The sequence below is a fragment of the Aptenodytes patagonicus genome, chromosome 9 (genome assembly GCF_965638725.1).
Source record: "Aptenodytes patagonicus chromosome 9, bAptPat1.pri.cur, whole genome shotgun sequence".
Taxonomy (NCBI): domain Eukaryota; kingdom Metazoa; phylum Chordata; class Aves; order Sphenisciformes; family Spheniscidae; genus Aptenodytes; species Aptenodytes patagonicus.
In genome coordinates, this window is record NC_134957.1 from 1,693,945 (window position 1) to 1,721,281 (window position 27,337).

General features: G+C 39.4%; 1 protein-coding gene across 1 annotated transcript; it reads left to right on the top strand.

Annotated features, from left to right (window-relative positions):
• The first annotated feature begins 1,646 nt into the window (after window positions 1-1,646).
• On the top strand, window positions 1,647-27,209 carry WDR44 (WD repeat domain 44). Its single transcript, XM_076346895.1, has 20 exons — window positions 1,647-1,784; window positions 7,664-7,697; window positions 11,028-11,102; window positions 11,585-12,215; window positions 12,835-12,965; window positions 13,060-13,152; window positions 14,702-14,838; window positions 15,878-15,961; window positions 16,263-16,369; window positions 17,362-17,513; window positions 19,001-19,139; window positions 19,235-19,299; window positions 20,455-20,568; window positions 21,408-21,530; window positions 22,477-22,668; window positions 22,831-22,932; window positions 23,145-23,260; window positions 24,692-24,819; window positions 25,492-25,623; window positions 26,071-27,209. The coding sequence occupies exons 1-20, from the start codon at window positions 1,708-1,710 to the stop codon at window positions 26,163-26,165; spliced, it is 2,727 nt and encodes a 908-aa protein (XP_076203010.1). The 5' UTR covers window positions 1,647-1,707; the 3' UTR covers window positions 26,166-27,209.
• Window positions 27,210-27,337: the final 128 nt, after the last annotated feature.

Genomic DNA, 27,337 nt, shown 5'->3' on the forward strand with positions numbered 1-27,337 from the left:
ACCAGGTGACCCACCTAGTGGATGAGGGAAAGGCTGTGGATGTGGTCTACCTGGACTTCAGCAAGGCCTTTGACACCATCTCCCACAGCATTCTCCTAGAGAAGCTGGCGGCTCACGGCTTAGACAGGTGTACTCTGCGCTGGGTCAAAAACTGGCTGGACGGCCGGGCCCAGAGAGTTGTGGTGAATGGAGTTACATCCAGTTGGCAGCCAGTCACAAGCGGTGTTCCCCAGGGCTCAGTTTTGGGGCTGGTCTTGTTCAATATCTTTATTGATGATCTGGATGAGGGGATTGAGTGCACCCTCAGTAAGTTTGCAGACGACACCAAGTTGGGTGGGAGCGTTGATCTGCTCGAGGGTAGGAAGGCTCTGCAGAGGGACCTGGACAGGCTGGATCGATGGGCCGAGGGCAACTGTATGAGGTTCAACAAGGCCAAGTGCCGGGTCCTGCACTTTGGCCACAACAACCCCATGCAGCGCTACAGGCTTGGGGAAGAGTGGCTGGAAAGCTGCCTGTCGGAAAAGGACGTAGGGGTGTTGGTCGACAGCCGGCTGAACATGAGCCGGCAGTGTGCCCAGGCGGCCAAGAAGGCCAATGGCATCCTGGCCTGTATCAGAAATAGTGTGGCCAGCAGGAGCAGGGAAGCGATCGTGCCCCTGTACTCGGCACTGGTGAGGCCGCACCTTGAATCCTGTGTTCAGTTTTGGGCCCCTCACTACAAGAAGGACATCGAGGTGCTGGAGTGTGTCCAGAGAAGGGCAACGAGGCTGGTGAGGGGTCTGGAGAACAAGTCTTCTGAGGAGCGGCTGAGGGAACTGGGGTTGTTCAGCCTGGAGAAAAGGAGGCTGAGGGGAGACCTCATCGCTCTCTACAACTACCTGACAGGAGGTTGTAGCGAGGTGGGGGTCGGTCTCTTCTCCCAAGTAACAAGCGATAGGACGAGAGGAAATGGCCTCAAGTTGCGCCAGGGGAGGTTTAGATTGGACGTGAGGAAAAATTTCTTCATGGAAAAGGTTGTCAAGCATTGGAACAGGCTGCCCAGGGAAGTGGTTGAGGCCCCATCCCTGGAGGTATTTAAAAGACGCATAGATGAGGCGCTTAAGACATGGTTTAGTGGGCATGGTGGTGTTGGGTCGACGGTTGGACTCGATGATCTTAGAGGTTTTTTCCAACCTCAATGATTCTATGATTCTATGATTCTATGGGCCAAGTGCTGCGGGGCCACCGCTGCCCCGGCGGCCACAGCCACCGGGCGGGCAGGACTGTCACCCCCCGTGCTGGGGGCTGCGCCGCTGCCGTAGGTGAGGGGTGCCGGGGTGCACGGGGCGCGCGACGCTGCCCCGGGGCGCGCGCGGCCCCGCTAGGGCGCGCGGCGTTGCACGTGGCAGCGCCCGGCGCTGCGCGCGCCGCTGCCGGCCGCTCCGCGAGGTGGCGCCGCAGCGGGGCACGCGTGAGGCCGCCCCGCGCCCTGACGTCACGCGACGGGGGCAGGCCCGGCCGCCGCGAGCGCCGGGCCCCTCCCTCCCCTCGCCTCCCGCACTTCCGCCCGGCAGGGGGCGGGGCCGGCGCCTCTCTCGCGAGAGCCGCGCGGCCCCCACCCGCCCGCCAGCCTGTCCTGCCCTGAGGTGGCGGCGGCTGCCCTGCGCTGCGCTGCGCTGCCGGCGGCTGGGCCCGGCGCGGCTCGGCTCGGCCTGGCCCGGCGCCGTCATGGCCTCCGACAGCGACACCGAGGAGTTCTACGATGCGCCCGAGGACGTGCACCTGGCGGGCGCCTCCCCCGCGCCGTGAGTCCGGCGCGGCCGCCGCCCTGCCCTGCCCTGCCCTGCCCTGCCCTCCCTCAGCGCGGCCCTGAGGGGAGGCGGCCGCCCCCGACCATTACGGCCGTTGGGGAGCTCCTGGGTGGGGGGGGAATGGGGGTCTGCCCCGAGCCCTGCGTCCCCCCGCCTGAAAGCACAGGGCTGTGCTTCCCTGCGCCCGGGGAGCGGGGTGCTCGGCCGTCCTGGCCGCGGGCAGGCGGGGCTGCGCTCGGCGGTGGGTCGGTTGAGCGAGTGGCAAGCCCGAAAGTCAAGAGGCTGCGAAGAAACCGAGCAGTTCTCGATGTACTTTCTAAGGCTTGTAGGGATGGCGGTAGCCATTATCCTGATGAGATCATATCTGCCTTCCTTGGGCTGGCAATATGTAGTTTTTAGAAAAGACGTGCGGAGATGAAATCGGGACCGACAGAACTAATCCCTGAAATATGATAAAAGTAACATTTTCTGAGGAAAAAGAAGAGAGTGAGCTTCTTCAGCAACAGGCTAACAGTTGCTGCGTGTAAAACAACTTCTAGCATGCTCTGTCATTTGTTTTTAATGGTGTTGCTTCGATGCTTCTTGTATTTAGCCAGCCTGTGGCTCAGTGTAGTGAAGTTTTAACAGCGTATTATAATGTAGATTCCTAGTGCTGTTACCTCAAAACTATCCATATCACCATATTGTTGATGTTAGCCAAATACACTCCCCCTTTTAAAATTGTAAATACCTCTTTCCGGTTGTGTGCTAAACAGGTTATGGCTTGTATCAGTTCTGTTTTTCATGTAGTCTGGACCAAACCTCTCCATTATTTGACCTTGCAGGATGAGGTTTCATGTAGCTTGTTCAAAGAGCAATAAGATATGGCTTGTGGTATCCATCCATTTGAAGCTTTAATAATTGACTAAGGGCTTGTTTTAATCTGTGTGTCCGTGGTCACTGGATGCCTAGAACAAAGGAAGGACTAGATCTGTTCTCCTCACCCACACATCCTGTACCAAAGCTTTTCTGAACTTAGCTTTATACATAGCCTGGTGAGAAGCACGTCTTGGCATACAGTTCCGCAAGATGTGGTAAGCCAAATTAACAGCGCTTGTGCTGAAATGAGGTTTTGCTCCAACTGCTTACCTTGCTCTGGCACTAGTAATCATGAGACTCTTCTACGAGTTGCTTTAACTCAAAGTAATTGAAAACAGCTGAAAAATTGAATAGTTTTTGCTGTTTCTAGAAGTTAAAACAGCTGGAACCTGGCAGGGTGGGGACAGGAGAGGGTGAAGGTGTGGCATTTGTGTGACTAGAAGCCACAGGCAGGAAGGGGGAACCAGACCTTTTGGTAGAAGTGAGCCATTAAATCTGGCCCAACCGCACATCCTACCTTTTATTTGATATAGATAATGCCGTATGTCCTGACTTTGCAGGTTTCACCCACCTGTATCTAAGCAGAATTTGATAATATGAAGTCACTCACTAGAAATTAAAATGAAAGATGGTTTTATTTTTTCTATGGCTCTTCCATAACCTATAAGAATGCATCATTGACTCAAGTCAATAGAATTCTGTCAGCTTGAGTCAAGTAAGGAGGTGATCTCGAGGGCTTAGTTTGCAATACAGATACTGAATCTGTAATTCAGTCTGCTATTGAATCTGTGCTAACAATATGGAGATTATTTTCTCTAAATAAGCTTCGAGATTTCTTAAGAGCTAATTTCACATTTACATTGGACACTTCTTGGAAGCAGGCTTGTAGATTGTAGTTTTGAGAGTTGTGCATGTGTAATGGCATTGAGTTGGGATCCACAAAAAAAAAAATCAAAATCTTCTCGTGAGAGGAAGGGCAACTGAAAACAAGTGCATATTGCCCTCTGCAGTTTGAGGCATTTCCTTGTGCATTCAGTGTTCTGATGATCAGGAAAAACACTTGGGAGTCCTTTTTGGCAGCGTGTGCTATAGCCAGTTTTTAGCAAAGCGGTGTAGATATATTTGCCCTCATTAAAAATGTGGGTTTTGTACCTTCCTCCCCCCCCTGCCCTGAGTTCCGTGTGGGCAAGTTTAATAACTGCTGATACAGAAATTCTGAAAATGGTGACAACTGTTTATGTAAACTTACTGACTTCTTTGTTATTTATTTGTTTTATTAATTGTCTCGTGTGGTGTGGAAGAGTGGAATTTTCAAGTTGGATATAAGCTCCCAATTCCTACTTTGCTTTTCCTGAAGAATCTAGTTTTCTTCTGTGTAGGAAGCTAGATAATGTTAAATTGTGCCCTGTTGACACATGGGACATGCTTAGTACAACTTTTTTTGTTGGTGTGTATTTTAGCCAACATGCAAAACTGATCTTGGCAGCAAACAGATGGAGTGTGAAGTGTTTAGTTATGTTGATATGATGACTTGCAGCACTGCAGACAAGTTTCTGCATTCTGAGTTAGCTGAAGTTCCTAAACGCTTTCCAAGGGCAGCCCAAATAGTGCATTGCAGTAATGAATCCTTGTGGGTGTGAAGGTGTGGACTGCCACAGAGAGCTACATCAAGAATAATTGTAGCTTCCAGGCCAGCCATAGGTTAGGGGGAGGAAAACATCGTGTGCCTCTGCAAGCTGAAGGACAGCAGTAAATATGGTTAGTGGGCTGGTTGCTGAACTTGTATGTTCTGTGCTGCTATATATATATATATAGTATATAGTATATATATAGTGTGTATATATATATATACTGCTGCTATACATACACTTTAAACCTCTCTTCATCTGCCTGTTAGCACACCTGCTTTGTAACAATGTACATCCTCCCAGGAAAGCAGGCAGTGTGGTTCTGGGATTTGACCAAGGCCAGTCATTCACATTATTGTGGTTTTTTTTTTTGATGAGCTGAACGTTTTGTTTTCTGTCACAAAACTTAGCAACAATGTGTTGGAAATGTGAAGCTTATTTTGAATAGGTACTAGGCTGGAGCTAACTGATAGTGGGAATGGCAAGTACCTGTAGTCTGGTCAGTATTAGGATGAATGTGACAGCTGAATAAATAATAATAAAAAAAAAAGTTCTTCAGGAGTTTATTTGACTTTCAGATTAATCAGGCATCTGGTTATGTTTGTGCAGGTGAAATGGGATTTTTCTTTCAATTTTGTTTAATCTTTGTAGGTAACCTTGAACCCTTCCTTTGTTAAACTGGTGTTACAGTGGTATCATGTAAGAAAACTTGTTAGAAGTGTTTTATGTGAAATGCAATCTACAAGATCTGTTGTTATCAATTTTTAAATCCCACTATTTACTAAACAGTCATACTAGACAACAAAATTAAGTTTTTACGTTATGTTTTCTGTGGCATATCTCTGTCTTGATGTTCTGCCCGATAACCCCATAAAGCTACAGACCTTTCAAAGCAAAATCAATATTTTATCATTGGATTTATCTTCATATAAATCTTTTCAGACACTTTTGGCACTATATATACTTTTTAAAAAATGCAAGCATTTCAGATACTGCATCCATAAAACTAGTGACCTTAAAGTAAAACTGGAGAGTGGAGAAGGCTGGTAACTTCAGCTGGTTGGGAAGTGGTGAGACCATCCCAGAGTAATGTTGAACTACAGGAGACTTCCGTTACCAAACTTACTCTGTGACTGACTTTGTCTTTATGAATGTAATAGCACATAAGCAGCAACTCATAATGACTAAGGGAGCAACGGTGCTTATAAACACATAGCTCAAATAATCTCAGGCAAGCCACTAAGCTTATTTGGCTATATTATAAACTGATCTGAAAGTAGTATTATTGCCAAACAGTTACGGAAGCTTTGCAATGTTTTAAAAGCATGTAATTTCAAGGACAGCGCTTCACCCTAACATAAGACACGTATGTGTGCTGTATCAAGCTGTCAGCACTGTTATATTATATACCTGCTATCTCTGTATCCTTTATCACTTGAGCAGCTTTTTCCCAAGGTAAAGCATGAGAGTGGGAAATAACATCTGTTTTAGTTTAAGTGCAGATTTTCCACAAAACTAATTAGCTAAAGCAGTGTGAAAGGGTAGCAATGTCTTTTGAACCTCATATTTTGTATTACCAGTGGAGGAATGATTTGCCTGTACCAGAAGTGACATGCTAATTGGTGGTAAGTGTCACGGTAGAAAACTAAAGTATCTATTTGCAGTTGAGGGATTTGCATTTTATTTAGGTTGTAAAGTCTTAGCAGTGCCTTGTACAATAGGACCCTACACCTTGCTGAAGCCCAGGCATTAATGTTGTAATTATAAATATATTTCATTGTTAAATTCATCTTGTGGATTTAATGAACTGACACACCTCTTTCTAAGGAAATCCAAGAGTTGATAGTGGAACTGAAAATGTTTCAGTAACTAGAAATTCAACACAGGCTGTGGCCTTTCTCGGCAATACATTTTGGAAGACAAAAGATGTGTTTATTTTTTCAGGTCAAAATACTGATTTTGCTCTTTGCACACTGGGGTTAGCACCTTCTAGGAGGATTATGCCTCGAAACAGTGTTACGGATATTGTGCATCTTAAGTGTCAATATCTGGACAGAAGCCTCTAGGTTTAAGGTGATAAATTAGTTACAAATGATACAGTCTTTATATACCAATCCACTGTACTTTCTTGATAGCTTAACTCTGCTGTATAAATGTGATCTTTTCTTTCTATGATGAAATGCTTTCAGATAGTAAAGAGAAGAACTGAAATTCTTAAAAATGAAATGGAAATAGTTTTCTTTTTCAGAAGGTGTTGTCCTTTGAAACCATCATTTTGGAAGCAGGAGGTGCAAATTAGACCGAGATCTCTATATTTGTCTGTATTGCTTGGTACAAGATGATACTCTAAGTTCTCGAGTGTCACTGACCTTGGTAACCAGCCGGGATGCCTGTACAATCCAGGTTGTTCATTTGGTAGTAAGCTTTTAAGGAAGTGATCTGTAACTTGGTCTCTCCTTGTGACTGATAAACTAATAGAATCATAGAACAGCCCAGTTTGGAAGGGACCTTGAAAGATCATCTGGTCCAGCCTTTCCACATCTTTATATATGAGTAAGATCCTGCAGTCAGAGTAAGCAGTGTGACTCAATATTTAAATATCTTCTAGAATTCTGAAGATGTAAGTTCAGGACGTAGTAAGAGTTGACCGTTCACTGATTGGATTGAGTGGTGACCTGAAGAGAAGTAATTATTTGATACCATTCCCCTAAGATACCTTGTTCTTTCATGTAATTAGTGAAATGAGAGGTTATGTGTGAGTGGGTGCTAATGCAAATTCACTGTTTCAGAGTATGCATTTTGGAAAGTAGTGCAAAATTAGTTCCCTCCTGTGGTAATGTAAATACTTATATTTATACCAAGCGTCATGATTAGAAACAAGACTTTACATTTACTAGAGAGGCTGAAGGGCAGAATGGCTATGATAGTGTTGACTCTACAGATTAGGGTTCAGGCATTTGATTTGCAAGCATTTGTACTTCTGCTTTCTGAAAGTTCTGGTTTCTTTGATGTCCACCCCGTGCTCCCTGTACATGCTAAATTTAAATTCTCTGTAATGCAAAATGTTTTTAAATCTGTACTTGGAATAGCATCAGTTTATTAGAAAAGGCTGATAGAAATATGATTTCTAGAAGATTCTGCTGAGAAACTTTCAGGGATTGTAGAAGCTGTGGATCTGTGCATTGTAGATAGTTGAACACAACTCTATTTGGAGCCTTTTGTGTAAAGGAGTGGTATGAGAAGCATTCACTTTGTTGCTCGTCTAAAGTATCAAGTATACATTCACTGTAAATGAAGACTGTATTTAAGACTGTTTAATATGAAGCTTACTGTCAAGAGATTTTTTTTCTTGGAGCTCTACCTAAGTCTGTCTTCTCCTTCTAACAGGTCACCAATGAAAGTCGGATCCCATGTATTAAAGGTGAGTTTCTTCTTAAAATCAATCAAATGCTTGTTGATGAACATAATGTTGAGCATTTCTACCTAAAGTAGATGTGTTACAGTAGCCCTAACATCTACACAGACAGGAAATTATAGGCTTTCCTTGTTGTACGTAGCAATTGTTGTGCTTACGTCTCTTGAAGTTCCAACTTCACTTTTATTTAGGGTATGTTAACATGTCTTGAAGCTAATTTTGTTCTGAAACGTATATGTGCAATTTAATTGAGCTCTACTTAATTACTAGACTACCCTCTTTCAAGTGATTTTTGAGTAGTAAGCAAGTCTCTGCAGCACTTGGTTTTTGGTCTTGATTTATATGAAATAGTTTTCTTTGCTCTCTTCTGCCTTCAAAATAAGAAAAATCTTAGTGTTTGTACTTCAAAAGCCTTCCCTCTAGGTTATGTGAAGATAAAACACTATATTTAGCTTAATGAGACAGCGTTGCCACTTCCCACACAGGTAATTGGTATGCTGCATCTGTGCATAGTGACAGTGCAGCTGAATCTGGCACACATTAAATAAGTGAGGAATTGGAACTTTGTACAAATAACACTCATTTCCTGGTCTCAGAAGGGCCAAAGGTGATGCTGTGCAACACTGCTACATAGAGTAAAGAAAGCTTGACATTTTGTCTGCAAAGTGTTGGCAAATCGTAGTGAAAATAGTGTTTCTGATTTGTCAGCAGCACTCTGCTCTGAATCAATAATCTTTTTACAGTGATACCATATCTTACGGAACAGACTTATCCCCTATTTTGTGTGCTGTTTAATGTCCCTTTTAGGATTAAGTATTACATGTGTAAGCCTTTCAAGAAATGTCGCTCTATCATTCTGACTAAACTCGTTGCAGTCAATGAACTTCAAAACTGACCTTAATGTCTTGTTGACTGAATTATTAGCTATGAAGTTCTGTATGTTGCTTGTAGGTTGGCTTTTTTTAAGTATCTTCCTAAGTCACTTGTTCAAAGCTAAGTTTTTGAAGGTGGAAAAAGTACTTGCTTCTCTGCTTGGTACCGTATCAGTTGAGTGAATGTGTGACTAATGGTATAGTTTGTCTTGGAACGGGTAAGAAATATTTCCTAAGTCCAAAGTTTAACAGGTGTGTGAGTTTAATGTCAATAAAATTAGAAATTAATATAATGGGCTTCTGTAGACACTAATTACACTTAAGTATTTAAGTCGTCATACCTTTTGAAGATAGATTTTAGAGATAAAGCAAAGTAGAACTTGCATTTAGATTAGAAAAACTTTGTGGAAGGAAGTGGAGGGAGTGGAGAGGAAGAATTTTTCTATAATTGCAGCTGTCTCTGCATGATATGCCATTTCTTGAGGTCAGAACTCTAAGATGGATGTCTACAAGAGTTGTGTGTTTTTTTCCAAACATATTATAGTATGTTAGCATGCTATAAAGATTCTGTTTGACTAGCAAAGTCTCTTAAAAAAAAAAAAAGTCTGAGGAGAAGAAATTCCTTAGATATCTGTACTAGACAGTCACTGTAATTCTTGACAAGGTCCAAAAAAATGTGGGGAGGTCTTTTAAAATACCTGTTTAATATGGAGATTAGGTATCTTGTGCATATCCAAAACCGTATAAGCAGAATTAAATTAATAGCCTAACAAAAATAGTTTATAATGGTAACAGTTAGCCTTTGGGGGCTTTAACATTGTGGGGAGACAGTCGAGGACTGCTGACCTCAACAGAAGAGAGTTTCGTGTCTGTAGACAGGAAGGAGGAGGAGAACAGCAGTTCTGTATCGCAACTCAGGGAATCAGTTGAGGTGTGTTTATTTTTTCTTAATGTTTTAAGCTCAGTAACTTAATTCTTTGAGCCAGTTGTGAGGAGTTTTTCTCTTTTGTGAGACAAATACAGGCTTTTATCTGCAGCTTTGGTCACCAGATAGACTCTGCAGGATGGTCAAACAGTGGAACAAGTTGCATGGAGATGATGTGCAGTCTCCATCCTTGGATATAGTCAAAACCTGACTGGACACATCTCTGAGCAACTTGTTCTAGTTGGCTCTGCTTTGAGGACTACAGGATCTCCACAGGTCCCTTCCAACATCAAGGATTCTATCGGAGTTCCCTTTAGATATTGCTAATATATATGCTTCTAGGCAATGTGATCAATGATTCATGTAGAACAGAAGGCATATGATGAAGTTCCTACTAGACCTATTAACTGAGGTTAAAGCAGGCTTCTGGTTAAAGCATTATCTTTCTATGGTATAAACTACTTGCTTTTCTGAACCTAAGATTTTTCAGGAATTGATGAATATGTTCACTCACAACTAGAATATTTTCAGTTCTGGTTTAAGACTCTTGTGTAGAATATCCATACTTAACATGCCCAAAGTGTAGTCTAATTCTAATATTCCTAGGACTGCCTATCTTAAGTATGATTTATTTAATTATTTTTAAAAAAATTAAATAAGACTTAAAATTATTACAAAGATTTACCACGTTATTTTGGCACAGGAGGCCACCTTTAGTGAATTGCTTTTATTAATTCTTTGTTTGGTACCATATGCCAAAGTGTTGATGCTGTTTGCACATCTTGAATCTGTACTTCTTAAACTGCAAACTGACTTCACATTGGTGGTATAATATCCTGGTAGTGTTGATTATACAAATATAAAGAATAAATAGTATACTCAGCTTTGAATATTCATGCAGTCTTTTATCCAAATGTTCTGAAAATGTTCTTGTGTTTTGCTTAAATCCAGTCATTTCATTTGTTCTGCTGCAGTTTATTTAGATTTTGGAAGGATCTGCATAAAGATGACTGATGGCAAAAATAAACACTGTGCACTAGGAATAAATTGTAGAACATAAGACTGTGTCAGAACCTCAAAGGCATATTTGTGACCACTTGATAGATCTGCCTGACTTAACCTGGAAATTTCTAAAAAAGTTTCTATTATATGTTGTGATAATACAGTTCTTGCATCCTTTCCCACAAGCTGATAAAGAAAAAAATGTTTTAATATGGATTATTAAATGTGTATGTTTCCCTAAACTTCATGCTACCTTCAATTTTATTTTAGTTGAGGTTGAAACCTCTTAAAGATAACTGCCTTTTTTGTTTAATAGTGTGCAGGCTTTCTCTCTGTGTATGGTGGTGTGAAATACTCTTCATGTGTACTGTGCATTACTGTTTAAACATCTATCTGACAGCAGCAATGTGTAAAAATGTACAGAATTCTTGTCCTTTATGCTATTTAATTTGTTGTTGCTATATTTTTGTTAGATCATCTTACTGAAGGACTTACTACCATCATCTTAGGGTATATACCATCTGTTTTTTTCCATAGGATATGGACAGCAAGCTACACAAAGCTGGAAATGAGACCTTTGTACAGGAAATGAAACAAGATGATTCGAAAGAGGTTAGTTAAATGTTGTTTTGTGCTTCCAGTGTCACACTAGAAATATTACATAATTTAATAATCAGTCTTCATCCTGAAACTAATACAGGTTAGAATTTGTCATTAATGTTAGTAAGAGTGTCCATCTAAAGGGTAAATATGAAACTAAGCACTCTAAAAACATATTTAGGATTCACCGGTGTTGAATTATTTGAGTAATTTACAGGGTCATATTTAGCACGCCATGAGAACTCTGAAGAGTGAACGGCTCTTGTTTCCTAACTTTCTCTCAAAGTATATTAAAGAGGAATGGAAATCAGTCACTTTTTTATTTTTCATTTATTTTATGCCTATTTCTGCACCTAGGTCTTCAGAATTTTTAAACAAATTATATTTCGTATACAATGGAAGAGTTCTTGTGGGTGTTGTACAGACTGACTGGTGAGTGTACCCTAGAAATGCTTGCTATTTAACAGTAGAATGGTTTTGGTTTTGTTTTCTAGATTATTGACAGTATTATAGAAGAAAGCCAGAAGGCACAACAACTGGATGATGATTCTTTAGCTTCTAGAGGAAAAGAGCTGACTGTTCCAACTTCAGATGCAAATACTTGGATTTCTGGAGCAGGTATCATTAGTAGTATTCCAGAAGTATTAGCTGCAAAAATACCATTACAAGATGACCCTAGAGAACCGGTGTATCAGAGCGTGTGTAAGGACACTGAATTGGAGTCAGGGAAGCTTTTGTTTACTTCTGAGCAACAGGAAACTCATAAACTAACAAAAGTAACAAATGCAACTGACCATAAAACAGATGAAACTGAAGCACAAGAAGAAACATCAAAAAATGAGGACATAACAGACAAGAAAGAGGCAAATACTTTGGAACAAGTGGCTTCAGATTTGTCTACCAAAGACCTTTTTACAGCAGAAGAAATGCCTCCAGCAAAACCACCAAGGCAGCTTACTGTAGAACCTGATATAGTTGCTAGCACAAAAAAGCCCGTCCCAGCACGGCCACCACCTCCAACAAATGTTCCTCCTCCAAGACCACCACCACCTGCACGGCCAGCTCCACCACCCCGGAAGAAGAAGAGTGAACTGGATTTTGAAGTGCAAAAACCTGTTTTAGAAGGCAAGTATTCTATTTTAGATGGCTTTAGTTATCTACGTGGTTACTATTTTTGTGTTTTGAGTGAAGAATCATTCAATCGTGATTTTAGTTTAGTTGACATCTAAGCGAGGAAAAAAAAATTCTTCAACGCTCTTAGCTTCTTACAGTGGAGAAATACCCTTTTGCGTTACAAGTGTTCCTAATTCATGGACTGTTTTGTAAACTAACACTTCCTACCAAAATAGCTACTTCTGTAGCAAGGAGAAGTTGCCTCATTGATACAGAAACTAAAAAAAGTTTCACACTTCACATAAAAAGTGTGCAATCTGTATTTGCATAGAAATACAAGTCAAGATGTAGACTGAGATCTCATGAAAATGAGTAGTCCTGCATTACTAGAGAAATGACTAAAAAAAAATTGTTAATAAAACTTAAGAGGACTCGGTGTGAAATCGTGCCTGTGCCTCCAACTATATATGAAATATATAATTGGTGAGGCAGATTTGGTGGCAGTTGATGTTTAAAAAAAATCAGACTTGTCAGAAAGGGTGTTCAGGAGTATGATGTTAGGATTCTAACAATCTGTAGACTGTCTGTGGCAAGTGTTATGATCTTCTTTCTAATATGAATCTCTTTTCAGTTTCTCGAGAGAACTTCAGAGCTGGTGGTCTCTTAACTCCAAGTACAGTGACAGAAGGCATGCCCAAAGATTCTCAGCCTTCTTTGGATTTGGCAAGTGCAACTAGTGGAGATAAAATAGTCACTGCACAGGTATTGGGAAATTATTTTAAGTACAATAACTGCAACATTTTCTGTCACTCTAGTGTTACACTAGAGATAATGTGTTCTGTCTCCAAAATTTCAGGAAAATGGGAAAGCAGCTGATGGTCAAACAACAAATGAAGTACTTGGACCACAGAGACCCAGGTCTAATTCTGGAAGAGAGCTCACAGATGAGGTATTAATGAATGTGGTCTGTTGTGCTGGTTTTGGCTGGGGTAGAGTCAATTTTGTTCACAGTAGCTGGTATGGGGCTACGTTTTGGATTTGTGCTGGAAACAGTGTTGGTAACACAGGGATGTTTTAGTTACTGCTGAGCAGTGCTTACACAGAGTCAAGGCCTTTTCTGCTCCTCACCCCACCCCACCAGCAAGCAGGCTGGGGGTGCACAAGAAGTTGGGAGGGGACACAGCCGGGACAGCTGACCCCAACTGCCCAAAGGGATATCCCATACCATATGACGTCAGGCTCAGCATATAAAGCTGGGGGAAGAAGAAGGAAGGGGGGGATGTTCGGAGTGACGGCGTTTGTCTTCCCAAGTAACCGTTACGTGTGATGGAGCCCTGCTTTCCTGGAGATGGCTGAACACCTGCCTGCCGATGGGAAGCAGTGAATGAATTCCTTGTTTTGCTTTGCTTGTGTGTGCGGCTTTTGCTTTACTTATTAAACTGTCTTTATCTCAACCCATGAGTTTTTTCACTTTTACTCTTCCGATTCTCTCCCCCATCCCACCAGAGGGGAGTGAGCGAGCGGCTGGGTGGTGCTTAGTTGCCAGCTGGGGTTAAACCACGATGTCTGTACATAGTACATTCTTGTACTTGCTTTTCCAGTCTGTCAAATTAATTGGGAGTAGTCACACATCACTCTTTGCACTCTGAACCACTGTATGCTGTGACCAGGGACGCAAACAGGAGTGATGGCATTCTGGCTTTGTCCACCTAAGCCCTTTGTGGTCCCTGAGTCATACGTAGTATTAGTGTTTGAAAGTGTGAGCTGTAATAGATCTGAAATGCTATGAGTTTGTGTTTGTAGCTATGCAAACATGTTACAAGATTTCAGTGTGAGGGAACACCAGCAAACTTGGTGTTTTGTCATGTACCTAAAAGGGGAAGGAGTCAGCAATAGGAGAATGATTTTCCTAACATTAAGAAATAGTTTTTTCAGTTAATAACTTCCATTAATCCTAATCCTTATCGAGCTGCAGACAGTTTTTATTTGTATATATCTGTGTATAGGTTTTTTTGCTGCTGCTAAACAGATGTATGATCATGAATAGATCATGAGATGCCCCAAAAAACCCTTTTACTTTGTGTAATACTAGTTAGGTCTAAATGCTTTTTCTCTCTAGGTAAAGGTTGTCTTTGACTAAATCTAAGCTACAGCTGTTAAAATATCTGAAGGGGGAAGACTTCAAAATCTTTTAATTACATAATATGTTTGATATGAGCATGGAACGTGTCAGGCAGTGGCTGATATCTGTACAGCTGCATTTCTGATTTATGAAGTTGAAGCTTGTGATGACATCTGTGTATAGTGGTTGATAATGTTTGTGCTAACATGCTAAAGGCAATTTTAACTTAAACTTAGTCTTTGTAAAATAAATATATAGTGAACTACAGAATTTCGCATTAAAATAAATAATCTGTAAGATCAGATGATTTATATTTTGCCCTAGGTTTTGGAGTCTAATCAAGTCATATTGATTTCACATCTTATTTTTTCCATAGGAAATTCTAGCAAGTGTAATGATAAAAAACCTTGATACAGGTGAGGAAATACCCCTGAGTTTGGCAGAAGAAAAGTTACCAACAGGCATTAATCCCCTAACTTTGCATATCATGAGAAGAACTAAAGAATACGTCAGGTATGAATGATGATAGCTTTCAGCTCTTTCTGATACTGTTGCTGTCATAGTTTTTGCATACATGGAGGCAGCTCTTATGCAAGTAAAGAGAGTCCTACTCCATCTGTCTCTGACTAATTTTAATGCTAATTCCCAGTTCTCTATGAACTAGGCTGTTTACTGAATACTTTTAAGTAAATTAAAAGTTGATGATATTGCTGGAAATTGACAGGCAAGTATCTCTGAAAATCCAGCTGAACTGTAATTAGCACTTGATGTGTTAAATGTTGTAATTTCTATACTGAATTAAACACAGTTTATGTTCAAGTACTACATGTTGTTCATGCTACCACGTCCTGTAGCTTTTTCAGTGTTTAATTTAGTAGACTTTGGTGCTCTGAAGATCTGTGGTCCCCAGTAGAGCTGACTACTTTGAGGTTTTCCTGTCATCAGCAGGGCTTTAGGCCCTTTTAATGTTTAAAACTGAGTCTGTATGTAAACTTAGATAGAAAAACAGTTCCTTAATGATCAGGAAATTGTGTCATTCTAGATTTTTTTTTTCCAAAGACCTAGATTTATGTGAATTACACATTAGACAGTTAGGTTTTTTGCATTGCTATATTGTCATTGAAAGCTCACTTCTGTGGAACTGTACTCTTCTGTGTACAAACTTCTGTTTCAGAATTAACCAGTATTAACTTACTTAATCTATGGAAAGCAAGGTATGAGAACAAGGTGGCATGTTACCAGTTCCTAGTAATGTAACGTATTTTGTCTGCTCTTAGCTTTCAAAGCATCACAATAAGCTTAAGATTTTGAATTTATGGAAGCAAGTAATGTATCTCTGGCATCTGGAGTGTGTATGCAGTTTTAGTATCAAGATGCCTAGGAATTGAAAGATCTGTTTTATTACTTGATTAGCATCATGTCCATGTATTTCCAATGTGTTACATGAAGGAATAAAGATGGATCCTAAAATGCAGATCCTACTTTACTAATGTTTCGTTCAATTTAAACTCATTATGATTTCATATTAAACAATCACTTCTGTATTTCCTAGTAACGATGCAGCACAGTCTGATGATGAAGACAAAATGCAGACACAGCAAACCGATACTGATGGAGGGAGGTTAAAACAAAAAACGTAAGATGCTTTTTCATGTCCCTACAAAGAAAAGACAGGTTCTGTTTTTCTAAGCTGAAGCTCTCCTTCTGACTTCTGAACAAGTTACCCTTTAAGTACGAGTGATACTGAATTTACGTATGCCCATTGCTCTGCGGTTAAACTGAAGATTACGTGACTGTTGGCAAATTAAATGCTTATTTTAAGAAGTGGTAATGGAAAGAGATAATATTGCATTTCAAATCAAAACTATTGATTCATTACAGCAAAAAATGAGAATTTGCCAGTGTTATGTGTTGAAAAAGTGCCCTTGCTTTTTAAGGACCCAGCTGAAGAAGTTCCTTGGCAAATCTGTAAAGCGAGCAAAGCACCTTGCTGAAGAATACGGCGAACGTGCTGTAAATAAAGTTAAGAGTGTTCGAGACGAAGGTCCGTGACACTGACTTTTTAATATTTTTTTTTTAATAGAATAGTCTGCTTATCCTTGGGCTTCTAGGAATGAAAGCTGTCTGAGGGACATATACTGCCGTATACTACCATTGTGCAGTTGATGTGGCTTTTTAGAGTTAAAGCTTGTAGCTTGGTAGGCATTCTGAGACTAGTGGGTTACACGGATGAATTCTTGTAAAGTAATAGTTGAAACACCTTTTCAGCTAAACTAATTGAATACTATAATTTTTGTTGTGCTGTTAGAAAGCTGTCTGGATATCAAAATGTAAACCTTTTTGGAAAGTTATTCCAGCAAAGTAGAAGTGGGGGTTGTCTTCATTACTTTAATAAAATCAGATTGTTTTCTGATAACCAGTGCCACCATTAAAATTCTCGTATAGCTTGAGCTCCTGTTAGAAGATTTCCAGGTACAACTGTATTCTCCCTTCTTGTTTCATCAGTGTTTTTCAGACAGACTTCTAGTACTGCAGTAAGCCAGTCTAACCACAGCCTGAGATAAGTGCCATAGAATTGCTGCACTTCAGCATCTTATGTTGCCACTGGCTGTTTGCCCCAGCTCTTTTGCAATTCTTATGCTTCATGGGCAAATCACCAGGCCACTTCAGCATATTCAGTCAGAAGAAACGGATACAATGAAATGGATAATTTTCAGCACACATTAAACTGACAGAAATCACTTAGTGCAGGATCTGCTGAATGCAAGACCCGGTGCAAAGAAAGGGGCAGAACAAGAATGGATAGCAGTTCTTATTTTGAGTGTTCAGTGTTTGGATTCACTGCAACCCAAAATTAGTGTAGATGTATTTTTAGACCTTGATGCAACAGTATTTTTGTTTTGCTTTAAGATCTTAATATTACCTATAAAGATTTGCTAATTCAAGACTAATCTGCTACCAAAAAGTATTGGCAAATGCTTACTAATAGACTAAATGTGTGCTGTGATATGTACTGTTGAATTTGTTTCCTCTTAGTCTTCCATACAGATCAAGATGATCCCTCTTCCAGTGATGATGAAGGGATGCCATATACAAGACCAGTTAAGTTCAAAGCAGCGCATGGCTTCAAGGGACCTTACGATTTTGAACAAATTAAAGTTGTTCAGGATCTCAGTGGAGAGCATATGGTAGGTCTCAAATTTCATCTGTGGTTTTGCTGAATCTGTCCAGCCTGAGTTTCAACTTTTAGTTTTCCTCTACTTGGTGACCTCCAGAAATTACTGTCAGGTTTATTCTTCTTGAAGAGCAGTTTCATTCTGGAAAATAACATCCTGGCAAGAAATGAAAATTGGGTTAGTTTGATCAGATCTTCAGAAAAAAAGAAGTCTGTAGATACTCAGGCTTCAGGGATTCTCAAGAGCTTTTCCTTGAAAGAGTTTTGGTATTGCGTGGTACTTGGTTTCTCGGTTCCTGCAATTACAAATTTAGGCTGAAATAGGCTATGTTCCACTACCAGAACTGAGCACAGAGCAGCAGGGTTGACCTACTCAGCAAATAAACTAGTCTGCCTATTAGAGATATGAACACAAGTATTGAATAGAAATACTAGATAGGTTCTGGAGGCAAAAGTGGGGAGAGATTAATGGGGTATCTGGATCAGAATGATAAGGAGGGGAGAGACCAGGATATGATATTTGCAGAGATGCCTCTGGAGAACAAGGCAGAAAAACTACCTATTCATCACTGTTGGAAGTGTGCACGTTCCCTTGCAGAGTCTGAAATACATTCTAGTATTGCTGACTTCCCAGATTCTTCTGCTGACAGCAACTGTCTGACAATTGAAACAGTTCCCCATCTTTAAGTGTTAGGCTAAGGATAATGACTTACAGCAATCAATTTGGTGACTGGAGAGTTCAAGCTTGTCATCCACAACTAAAGTTTCCAGTCCTACTGGTAATCCATCTGTGTTAGTTCCATCATGCCAGTATTTGACTACTTAAAACCTAGGAAATTCCCCAAAAGCATCCTAAAAGGATGCTAGGTTGGTGGAGTCAAATGCCTAATAGCTGTTCATTAAAGAACAGGAGGAAATGGAATATTGCTTGTGTGATACTGTGTTTTGTTGACTACTGACTCTTCGGACTTTGCAATGGAGAAAGAATTGTTGTCTTCACAGGCTTTGCAAAATCCTCATGCCAATTCTGAATTTAACAAATACATGTAGTACTCATTTTGGTTGCCAGAATTGATGTAACCAAACACAATTTCTATTTTAAAAAAAAAAAGTGTTAGTGCAGCTTGTGCTAACTTCAAGTGCAGCTACAAATACTTGCCAGTTTTATAAATCAAATAGCAGGTTATAAGTCACTCAGAACCCTGGCTTGCTGACTGTTACTAACCGTACCAGTTTTATGTGGAATGCTGTGGTAGCGCTGAGCTTCCTTAACTCCTGTCCTACAGTAATCTGCCTTGTGAGCTGTTTCTTTCAAACTTTTTGCAAATATGTTGCACAATCCACCAGTCTTAACAATTACTTTTCAGTATGTTGATCTACCGTTTATTTTACTTGTGGTATCTTGTATATGTCCTAAATCTTGTCAGTTTACCTTATAGAAAGACTTTTGATATGCAAAAAGGCACTTTATGTAACTTAATGATCTTTTTGTTTTGACAGGGTGCTGTTTGGACAATGAAATTCTCTCACTGCGGTCGATTACTTGCATCTGCAGGACAGGACAACGTAGTAAGAATATGGGTTTTAAAGAACGCTTTTGACTATTTCAATAACATGCGAATGAAGTACAACACAGAAGGTATCTTTCTATGCATTGCTAGAGCTCTAAAACACTAGAAATTCTAGTTATTTGGGAACTTAGAGTTGACCATGGTGTTTCTGCCTGTGTTCTAGGCCGTGTCTCTCCCTCCCCATCTCAAGAGAGTCTGAATTCTTCAAAGTCTGATACTGATGCAGGGGTATGTACACTAAGTATTGGGAGGGGAAGAGGTGGGGGGGTCGCATTGTTCTGTAATGCCAGATCTTCATTGTTGCTTTATCCAAACACACATTAAAGAGTTCTTGGCCTGTGTCTTTGAGGTGTAGACAAACTGTCTTATCAATAGACACCTTCAGTCAAATACTGTTATCCCATATGTGTGGGGTGCAAGCAAGAAAGTACATCACTAAATACATTACAAAACCTCCATAGCTTCGCTGTGGCCTTCTGCCAGAGTAGATTTCTGAGTGAAATGCTAAAGGAGAAAAAAAAACTACATTGTTGAATTTCCTGTCTTAGTGTTTTGCCTTGAAGCATTACTTACTGTTAACATCTGACTTGATGATGTCTTTTCTGAGAAGGCCAAACTCAACAATGGGATCCTCAGAACTGTAATAAAACCTGACGTTTTAAAATTTTTCACACCTGTGTAGGATAAAATAGAACATGACTGACCAAAAGTATTAAGACACTCTTACTTGTAGAGCATTCAGATGATGAAATCAGGGTTTAAGCAAAGATTTTAGCAACAGCGTTATTTAACGTGCACTGTTTTGGCGGGGGTGCGGGGGGGAATCTTTCCTTAGCTTAGGTAAGTGAATAGGCTTGCTTAGCCACACACACCAGGGATGTTGTTTTGAGTGTGTTTTTGCTGGAGAGCTTTTGTATAGGAACATCTAGGGTTTTTTATTTTGCACCTGTTTATTCTGAAAGAGACTTTTATTAGGAAGTTATCATTCTTGATATGCACTAGAAACACAGAAACTTTAACTTGCAGTTCATATTCTAAACTGGAATGCAGTTTTCAAGATTGATATACTTTGTTCCAAACACTTATCTTCAGATTTTTGCTTAAATTGCTGTCAAGCTTATCCCATTCTTATCCTATTGAATAAAAGCTGTATGGATGGAAAATGTAGAGCTTCTTAATTTTGGAATTTCAAGGTGATGTTTCATAGCCCGTTGTACTTGAAATTTACTTTGGTTGTTTATTACTGCAGTGTTGTTTATTTTAAAGTCATAAGAGTTGTTCTTCAAATTGCTATTGACCCTGTACTTTTTATAAGCAGTAATTGCTTTATTGTTAATTTTTCCAACTAACATTTTGTAATGTTTCTATACATTTCTCTGACAGATTTGCAGTGGAGTTGATGAAGACCCAGATGATAAAAATGCCCCGTTTCGTCAACGACCATTTTGCAAATACAAAGGGCATACAGCAGATCTTCTTGATCTTTCCTGGTCTAAAGTAAGGCACCTTCATACAGACTACACAGTTCTCTTGTATTTTCATTGTTTTCTTTTGTCAGTTGCCATTGGAACCATACATCTAAACAATATGAAACAATCATTGAAGTTAAGAGAAAAGATTTGTAGAGACAACACTTACTCCAGCTGAAATAGTTGCAATAAAATGAACAAACTTCTTGGGCTTCTCTAATTAAAAGTCGTCTTTTCAAAAAAAAAAATCAAGCTAGTAACAATTACAATTGTGTATTCAATAGTGGAGTTAAATTGTTTAGAGTGGGAGGAATTTCCATTGAGCTGTGTGATATCTGATTTATGGTGTTACCGCTTTTCTTGTCTTCAGTATGCTTCACTGGTTTTATGCAGTGTACAGATTCTAAAGTTGCTGAATATATACATATATGTTAAAATTAGAGGATTACCTTGTGCTTAACTTTGGAAATGTTTCTCATAAAGCTTATTCAGTTAATTGTCCACATTGGAATACAGCTGTAACTTTAAGAACACAGTCTGGCTGAAGGATCTTAGGCAGGAGAGACTCTCACCCCTTCTCTGAAGCATGTTGTGCTGTTTCTTCTCTGAATACTTTAACTACTTTCCAAGTATTCATTTCCGCTGAGATTCTTCCAGAAAACTTTCTGTGACTGAGCATCAGTGTACTGGGCTTAAGGAAAGCACCAATGAGTAATGATAATTCGGATAAAACATTTTATGTGAAAGGATGAAATGTTGACTTTCATGGCAACAGAGAAATTGGTAAGACTTTACCAATCAGATTGCTTCTGTATTTTCTGTTACTTTTGTGTCTATGTTAATAACCATAGAATTCTCATTTCACAGAATTACTTCTTGCTTTCTTCTTCTATGGACAAGACTGTCAGACTATGGCATATATCAAGAAGAGAATGTCTTTGCTGTTTCCAGCATATAGACTTTGTCACTGCTATAGCATTCCATCCAAGGGTAAGTGTAATTGCCCTCTTTCTTCTAGAGAGGCAGAATTTGAAATTACAAGAGTCCTCCCCCTTTATTTTCAATTAAAAAAAAAATTGAATAATAGAGTTTGTGCACTTTAAAAATATCCCTGTTGGATAATATTCCGAAACTTTAAGTGTTCATCTTCATTAAACTTCACCAGGAGTGTCCATGTGGTTTAACCATTTGTAAGCATGATGTGGAAAGTGAATTGTCTGTTGGCTATAACATCACAGCTGGTATAGTTTTGAGTAACTTTGTGAAAAGTCAGAATTTCTAATGAGGGATGTTGTGATTAAATATTAGTGGAAAAAATCATAATGAACTAGAACAGATTGTCTAGAGACCACAGAATCCTTGGGGATGTTTAAAACTGGACAGGATATAAACCTCTACAGCCTGATCAAACTCTTGAGGCTGTCCTTGCTATGAGCAGGGGAGGTGGACCAGAGACCTCCAGAGATCCCTTCCTATCTTATTTGATGATTTTTAGAAAATACTGTAATAAAGCTTCCTAATATTAATAAAACTCAAGTAGAGGAAAAGTGTTTTCCAGTGTTCCCTGAGCATACATAACTGGTAGATGTATCGGGAACTCTGAAAGGAGCTTTCAACTCCTGACAAGGTTAGCACTTTTTACCCTCTCAACATAAGTTAGAAAAATAATTGCGGTAACAGTGAACAATTTTCTAACTTGAGGTATACACACTGCGTGTGTGTAATCTTGTCAAAAATCTGTAAGAAATTGAACTCTATTTACCAGTAATTTTAACATTATCTTTTCAGCCTTCTTAAACATTATAATCAACTCATCTGAGAGCTCTTATTTGGGAGGTTCTGGAGAGAAGCTGTTTGGAAATGGAGCAGGAAGGTCTTAAGGAAATCAGGGCATACTCATAGCACAAGCAGAGATTAATGTAGTTTGTCCTCTCAGGATGACAGGTACTTCTTAAGTGGTTCGTTGGATGGGAAACTCCGACTCTGGAACATTCCTGACAAAAAAGTGGCATTATGGAATGAAGTAGATGGGCAGACGAAATTGATTACAGCTGCCAACTTCTGTCAGAATGGCAAATACGCAGTCATAGGCACATATGATGGAAGATGCATCTTCTATGACACAGAGGTAAAAAGTTTGAGACTATGAATTTTTTTAATGTTAAATAACAGATTTAAAAGTAATGCTTATTTAAATATCAAGAAACAAACCTATTAGAACTTGAAGCAAAATAGTTTAAAGTTTTTACACAATTATTTCAAATCAAGATACATTTTAATATCTTTTCAGCACTTGAAGTACCATACACAAATACATGTGCGTTCTACCAGAGGCCGAAATAGAGTTGGAAGAAAAATTACTGGCATTGAACCCTTGCCTGGAGAAAATAAGGTACTGTCTTTCAGTGCAACTTTGGCTCGGTACTAGAGTCTGATATTTATATCTAATGTTTAATAAGTTTGTGCTAAGTCTTGTTTGTAGTCACTGACTTAAATCAGAAGTCCTTTAACAGTACTAAAATGAACATTACTCTTTGCTGATTTAGACTGATACTGGACATGCTAATGGTTTCCACTTCTGAATTTTATTTATTTCTTTTCTAGATACTAGTGACATCAAATGATTCCAGAATCAGATTGTATGACCTAAGAGATCTGTCTTTATCTATGAAATACAAAGGTTATGTCAACAGCAGCAGCCAAATCAAAGCCAGCTTTAGGTAAGATAGTATTACAGCAATGGAGTTGCTGGATTTGGGAAATGCTGTGGCTGAAGTACAGAGGCTTTTGTTTAAATAATCTGTTTACTTTGGTATGCAGCTGAGCCTCCGAAATATCACTTGGCTCGGAATACAAAGGTAACTAAAGGCTCTGGTCAAGAATGACAGAGCTGCCTATGAGCAGGGAGCTTCTGTGGATGAGTGAATCCTTTTGTATTGACAGTACGATGCATGTCCATTACTATTGCTGTAAATACAGGAACTGTGCTAGAACTGGTGGGGCTGGGACACCGCATCTTTTCTCTCCTCCATGATAAATAGGCTTTATTTCCTTAATTTTGTCAGGTATTGTTGCAGATGTGTTGGTCACCCATCTGATGCCCAAGGCTGTTGGTCACTGCCTGTGTATCATCACTGTCAGGAAACAGCCTGCAAATCTGAGTTGCAATTCTTTTTTTCTTTTTTCTCTGTGCTGGCCTAAGATGCTTGTCTGAGTTTGAGTATATTACTGTGACTGTCGTGGAAATACTGGTTTTTAAGGTAGTAAAAGAGAGGGAGTAGAGGGAAAAGAATATTTGTTCTATTCCCTCTTTGAGTCTTGCAGAAGCCAAAGGGGAAAAATGCTTGGGTATCTGTTTAACCTGGATGTTTGAGCAGAGGAGGGCGGCAGTGCTTAAGGAGTAATGCCAAGTTTAATCTTGATTGTCAGCTGTTGGCCTTTGAAAGCACCTTTGAGGCTGACCCAGTATTTCACAGAGTGGCTGAGGTTGGAAGGGACTTCTGGAGGTCATCTTGTCCAGCTCCCCTGCTCAAGATTAATTTCCCAAATTAACGCTAACTATGCTACAGCCCTGTAAGTTGATGACTTAGAGTTTAGATATGTAGCATATTCATGCAGTAGGTAAATTTAAAAGTAAATACTTGAGTTGGATTCGCAGGTACTGTTTTGCCCCTGTCAGTGTGTGTTATACAGTCATCTGGTTACAATCTTGTTGAATGCCTTTCATCTTCCACCTGTGTGGATTTTTTTTGCCAGTTATTGTGTTGTAAACAAGTCCTGTTACACAGCCTCAAGTGTTCACACGGGTTCTAGACTCAAAGATGCGAATTGCACTTAAAGGTTATGCCACTTTCTTGTTGCTGAGTACAGCTGTTAGACTAACCCTCTTCTACGTCTGCAGAAGAACAGCTTTTGTGTGCTATTCATGAGAACTAGTTTTTCTTCCAGAGGGGAGAGCATCAGGAAGCTTGCATGCACATTCATTTAAGGACTGTATTTTTGTTGAGCTGCAGTCACTAAAGTAAAGGATCAGTTTGAATTGTGAACTTAGCCTGGTTGCACTTGTAAAGCTGCAAGTCCTCTGGAGAGGTATTGTAACAGGTGCTTGAACAGCTAAGAAAAGTAATGTGTTTCCTTCTTTGAATCTTTAGCCATGACTTTACCTACATCGTAAGTGGTTCAGAAGATAAATACGTTTATATTTGGAGTACATACCATGACTTGAGCAAGTTTACATCTGTAAGAAGAGACCGTAATGATTTCTGGGAAGGGATTAAAGGTAAAAATCAACTTTTGATCTTTGTTTTATTGAACTTCATATGATTTAAAAAATTAAATATTTTTATCTCTAGTTTTTATTTGCTCAGCAGTACTATTCATTTAGTTTGAACAAATTATTAGCAAGATGCATTGTAAGTGGTAGATTTTCAATAAGTGGACTCTCCGCAGGAAACTCTCTACAGATGCGTGATTGGGATGGCAAGAGTCAGAGTAGCTAAGAGTTTGTCCAGCTTCAGTAAGAGATTCTCAATGTTTCATTGGCAGAACTTGGTTGTATAAGTGTAGTAATCAAAATAATTATCAATCCTTAGATCCTTTATGGAAAAGTGGCTTTGAAAACAAATGCAAATGTTTTTTCTTTCATGGCAGGATTAAAAAAAAAAAAAAGAGCAACTCTTATCTCCTATACACACAGAGGTTTTGGGAAATGTGGGACCGTATTTATATCAAACATGTTTTGGAGGCCTTGCCAGTTAGCTTTGGGCACTTACAGGAACTTCTGAGATCCCTAAGCTTATAAAACAATAACAATTGTTTCTTGAATGATGAGCTTACTTGGTGCCACTAGCACTGAGATTCTTGGATATTTACTAAAATTTATGCCTGCTATTTTTGTAAAATTAACAATTCCCTGAAACAAGGTAATCAAAATTGGATTGTCTTTCTGAAGCACACAATGCAGTGGTCACATCTGCGATTTTTGCTCCCAATCCTGGTTTGATGGTGTCACTGGAAACTTCTGAAAAGCAAGAAGCCGAAAGTAAGGGAGAAGATTCTGAAACATCAGATACCATACCCTCTGGTAGGTGTTTAAGATGAGCTCTGCTTGATACCATGGTGTGAGGAGGAAAAGATTATGAAGAATACTTTCCATTTGGGAGGGGGGTTTCTTGAGATGAAAAGTCCTTGCAGTGGCGTGGATATATATCCCTACCTTAGCAGTTGAACGTTTTGGCAGCTGTTGCATTCTTAAAACCTGAGAGAATGTGAAGTGAGGGGCATAGCTGTTGTCCTGTGTACTTTAGGATTATTGTTTTTACACTTGAACTGTTAGGAGGTAGGGCTGTACCAATATATAATGAAAAAGTCCCTCTCCTAGAAATGCAGATGTTTCTTAAAGTATTGGCTAGATAACAGGAATGTGATGGAGGAAGAAGGTTGTCACAGTGATAGCTTATCTTTTAATGAGAGCTTGATTTTTAAATTTTTTTTTTAATGAACTAACAGTTTATTCTTTTTCCTTATTAAGGAGCTTTGAAGACAGATCACACAGAAGTGCTTTTATCGGCTGACTTCACTGGAGCAATCAAAGTCTTCATTAACAAAAAGAAATATGTATCTTAGTTGTTTTGCAACTGACAGCATAAAGCTATGGTACTGTGGGATTAAAATTCCATAAATGATGCGGGCAAAAGCAAAGTATCTAATATAATAATGTTACAGGCTGATTTATTTTTAAATCTTTATTTTAAGGCTACTCAAATATTGGATCCTTGGAAAGCAGTGTCTACCTATTAACACCTGGGCTTGTAGAATAGAAAGGAATGTGTAAGAATAATCCTGCCAAACATTAGACTCTAAACTTCCTACGAACAGTTGTTTTGCAACGTAATTGTGAACCTGCACAGGTTTCTGCACAAAAACGTATTCACACATGTGTGTGCCTTTTGGTTACATGCACTAATTTGAACATATATCAAAAGGATTTTAGTGGTGCTTGTGGCCACTAGATGTCAGGAATGGGGATGGGAAGGGAAGGTTGGAGGTATGGCTGGAAAAATGCTGAATGATCTAGTCTGATCTTTGCACAAAATGCCGTTTGAGAAAGATCTTGAATTTGTAGTAGCTATTGTTCAGAGTTTTTAAGTTATGCAAGTTTTTGATGGGTCAGCAACCATGTGTAAATGTTTTTATAAATTTCTCAACTTCAGGACGTGAAAACTTTTTTGTTGTCTTTTAATTGTTGTGGACTTTAGATTCCTTTCTTATATATAATTTTTTGCACACTGGAGCACAATACTTATGTAAAGAATTCTCTCATTCCTTGTTCACGGGCACCAGGATATATTCACCTTCCAGATAAAATTAAGCTGCATTAGAAAGTTCTTATATTTTACAACTATGTAAAATAAACTGTTTACATTTTTTAAGCATTGTAGCTTAAAGTTTTAAGTTCTTTTTGTTTGTTTAGTGCCACTGAATTTTGAAAGTCTTTGTAAATATTCATATAAAACACCTATGAAATAACATTCTGGGCATCATAACCCATGAAATGTTATTGATGGTCAAGTGTTTCGGAGAACAGATGTATCATTAAACTTGGTCACACACTTGGAAATTGTTGCTTCTTTTCCATTTTGATTCATAAATTTGCCTTTTGTCTAAGTAGTTTTGACCTGTTTCTTGGATCATTGATCTTGCATGCACTTGTTAACTTTTGAGTTCTACTTTTCCTGATCTTGTCACTTCTTTGACAGCTTTCTTTCTGAAGCAATGGGGAATGGAGTACTGAAACT

What these genes read in the sequence shown, in the direction of transcription:
- WDR44 (XM_076346895.1), top strand. Translation starts at nt 1,708, where the DNA reads ATGGCCTCCGACAGCGACACCGAGGAGTTCTACGATGCGCCCGAGGAC. An exon ending in AATGAAGTACAACACAGAAG is followed by an intron (nt 19,140 to 19,234) that starts GTATCTTTCTAT and finishes CCTGTGTTCTAG; the next exon opens with GCCGTGTCTCTCCCTCCCCA. An exon ending in ATCAGATACCATACCCTCTG is followed by an intron (nt 25,624 to 26,070) that starts GTAGGTGTTTAA and finishes TTCCTTATTAAG; the next exon opens with GAGCTTTGAAGACAGATCAC.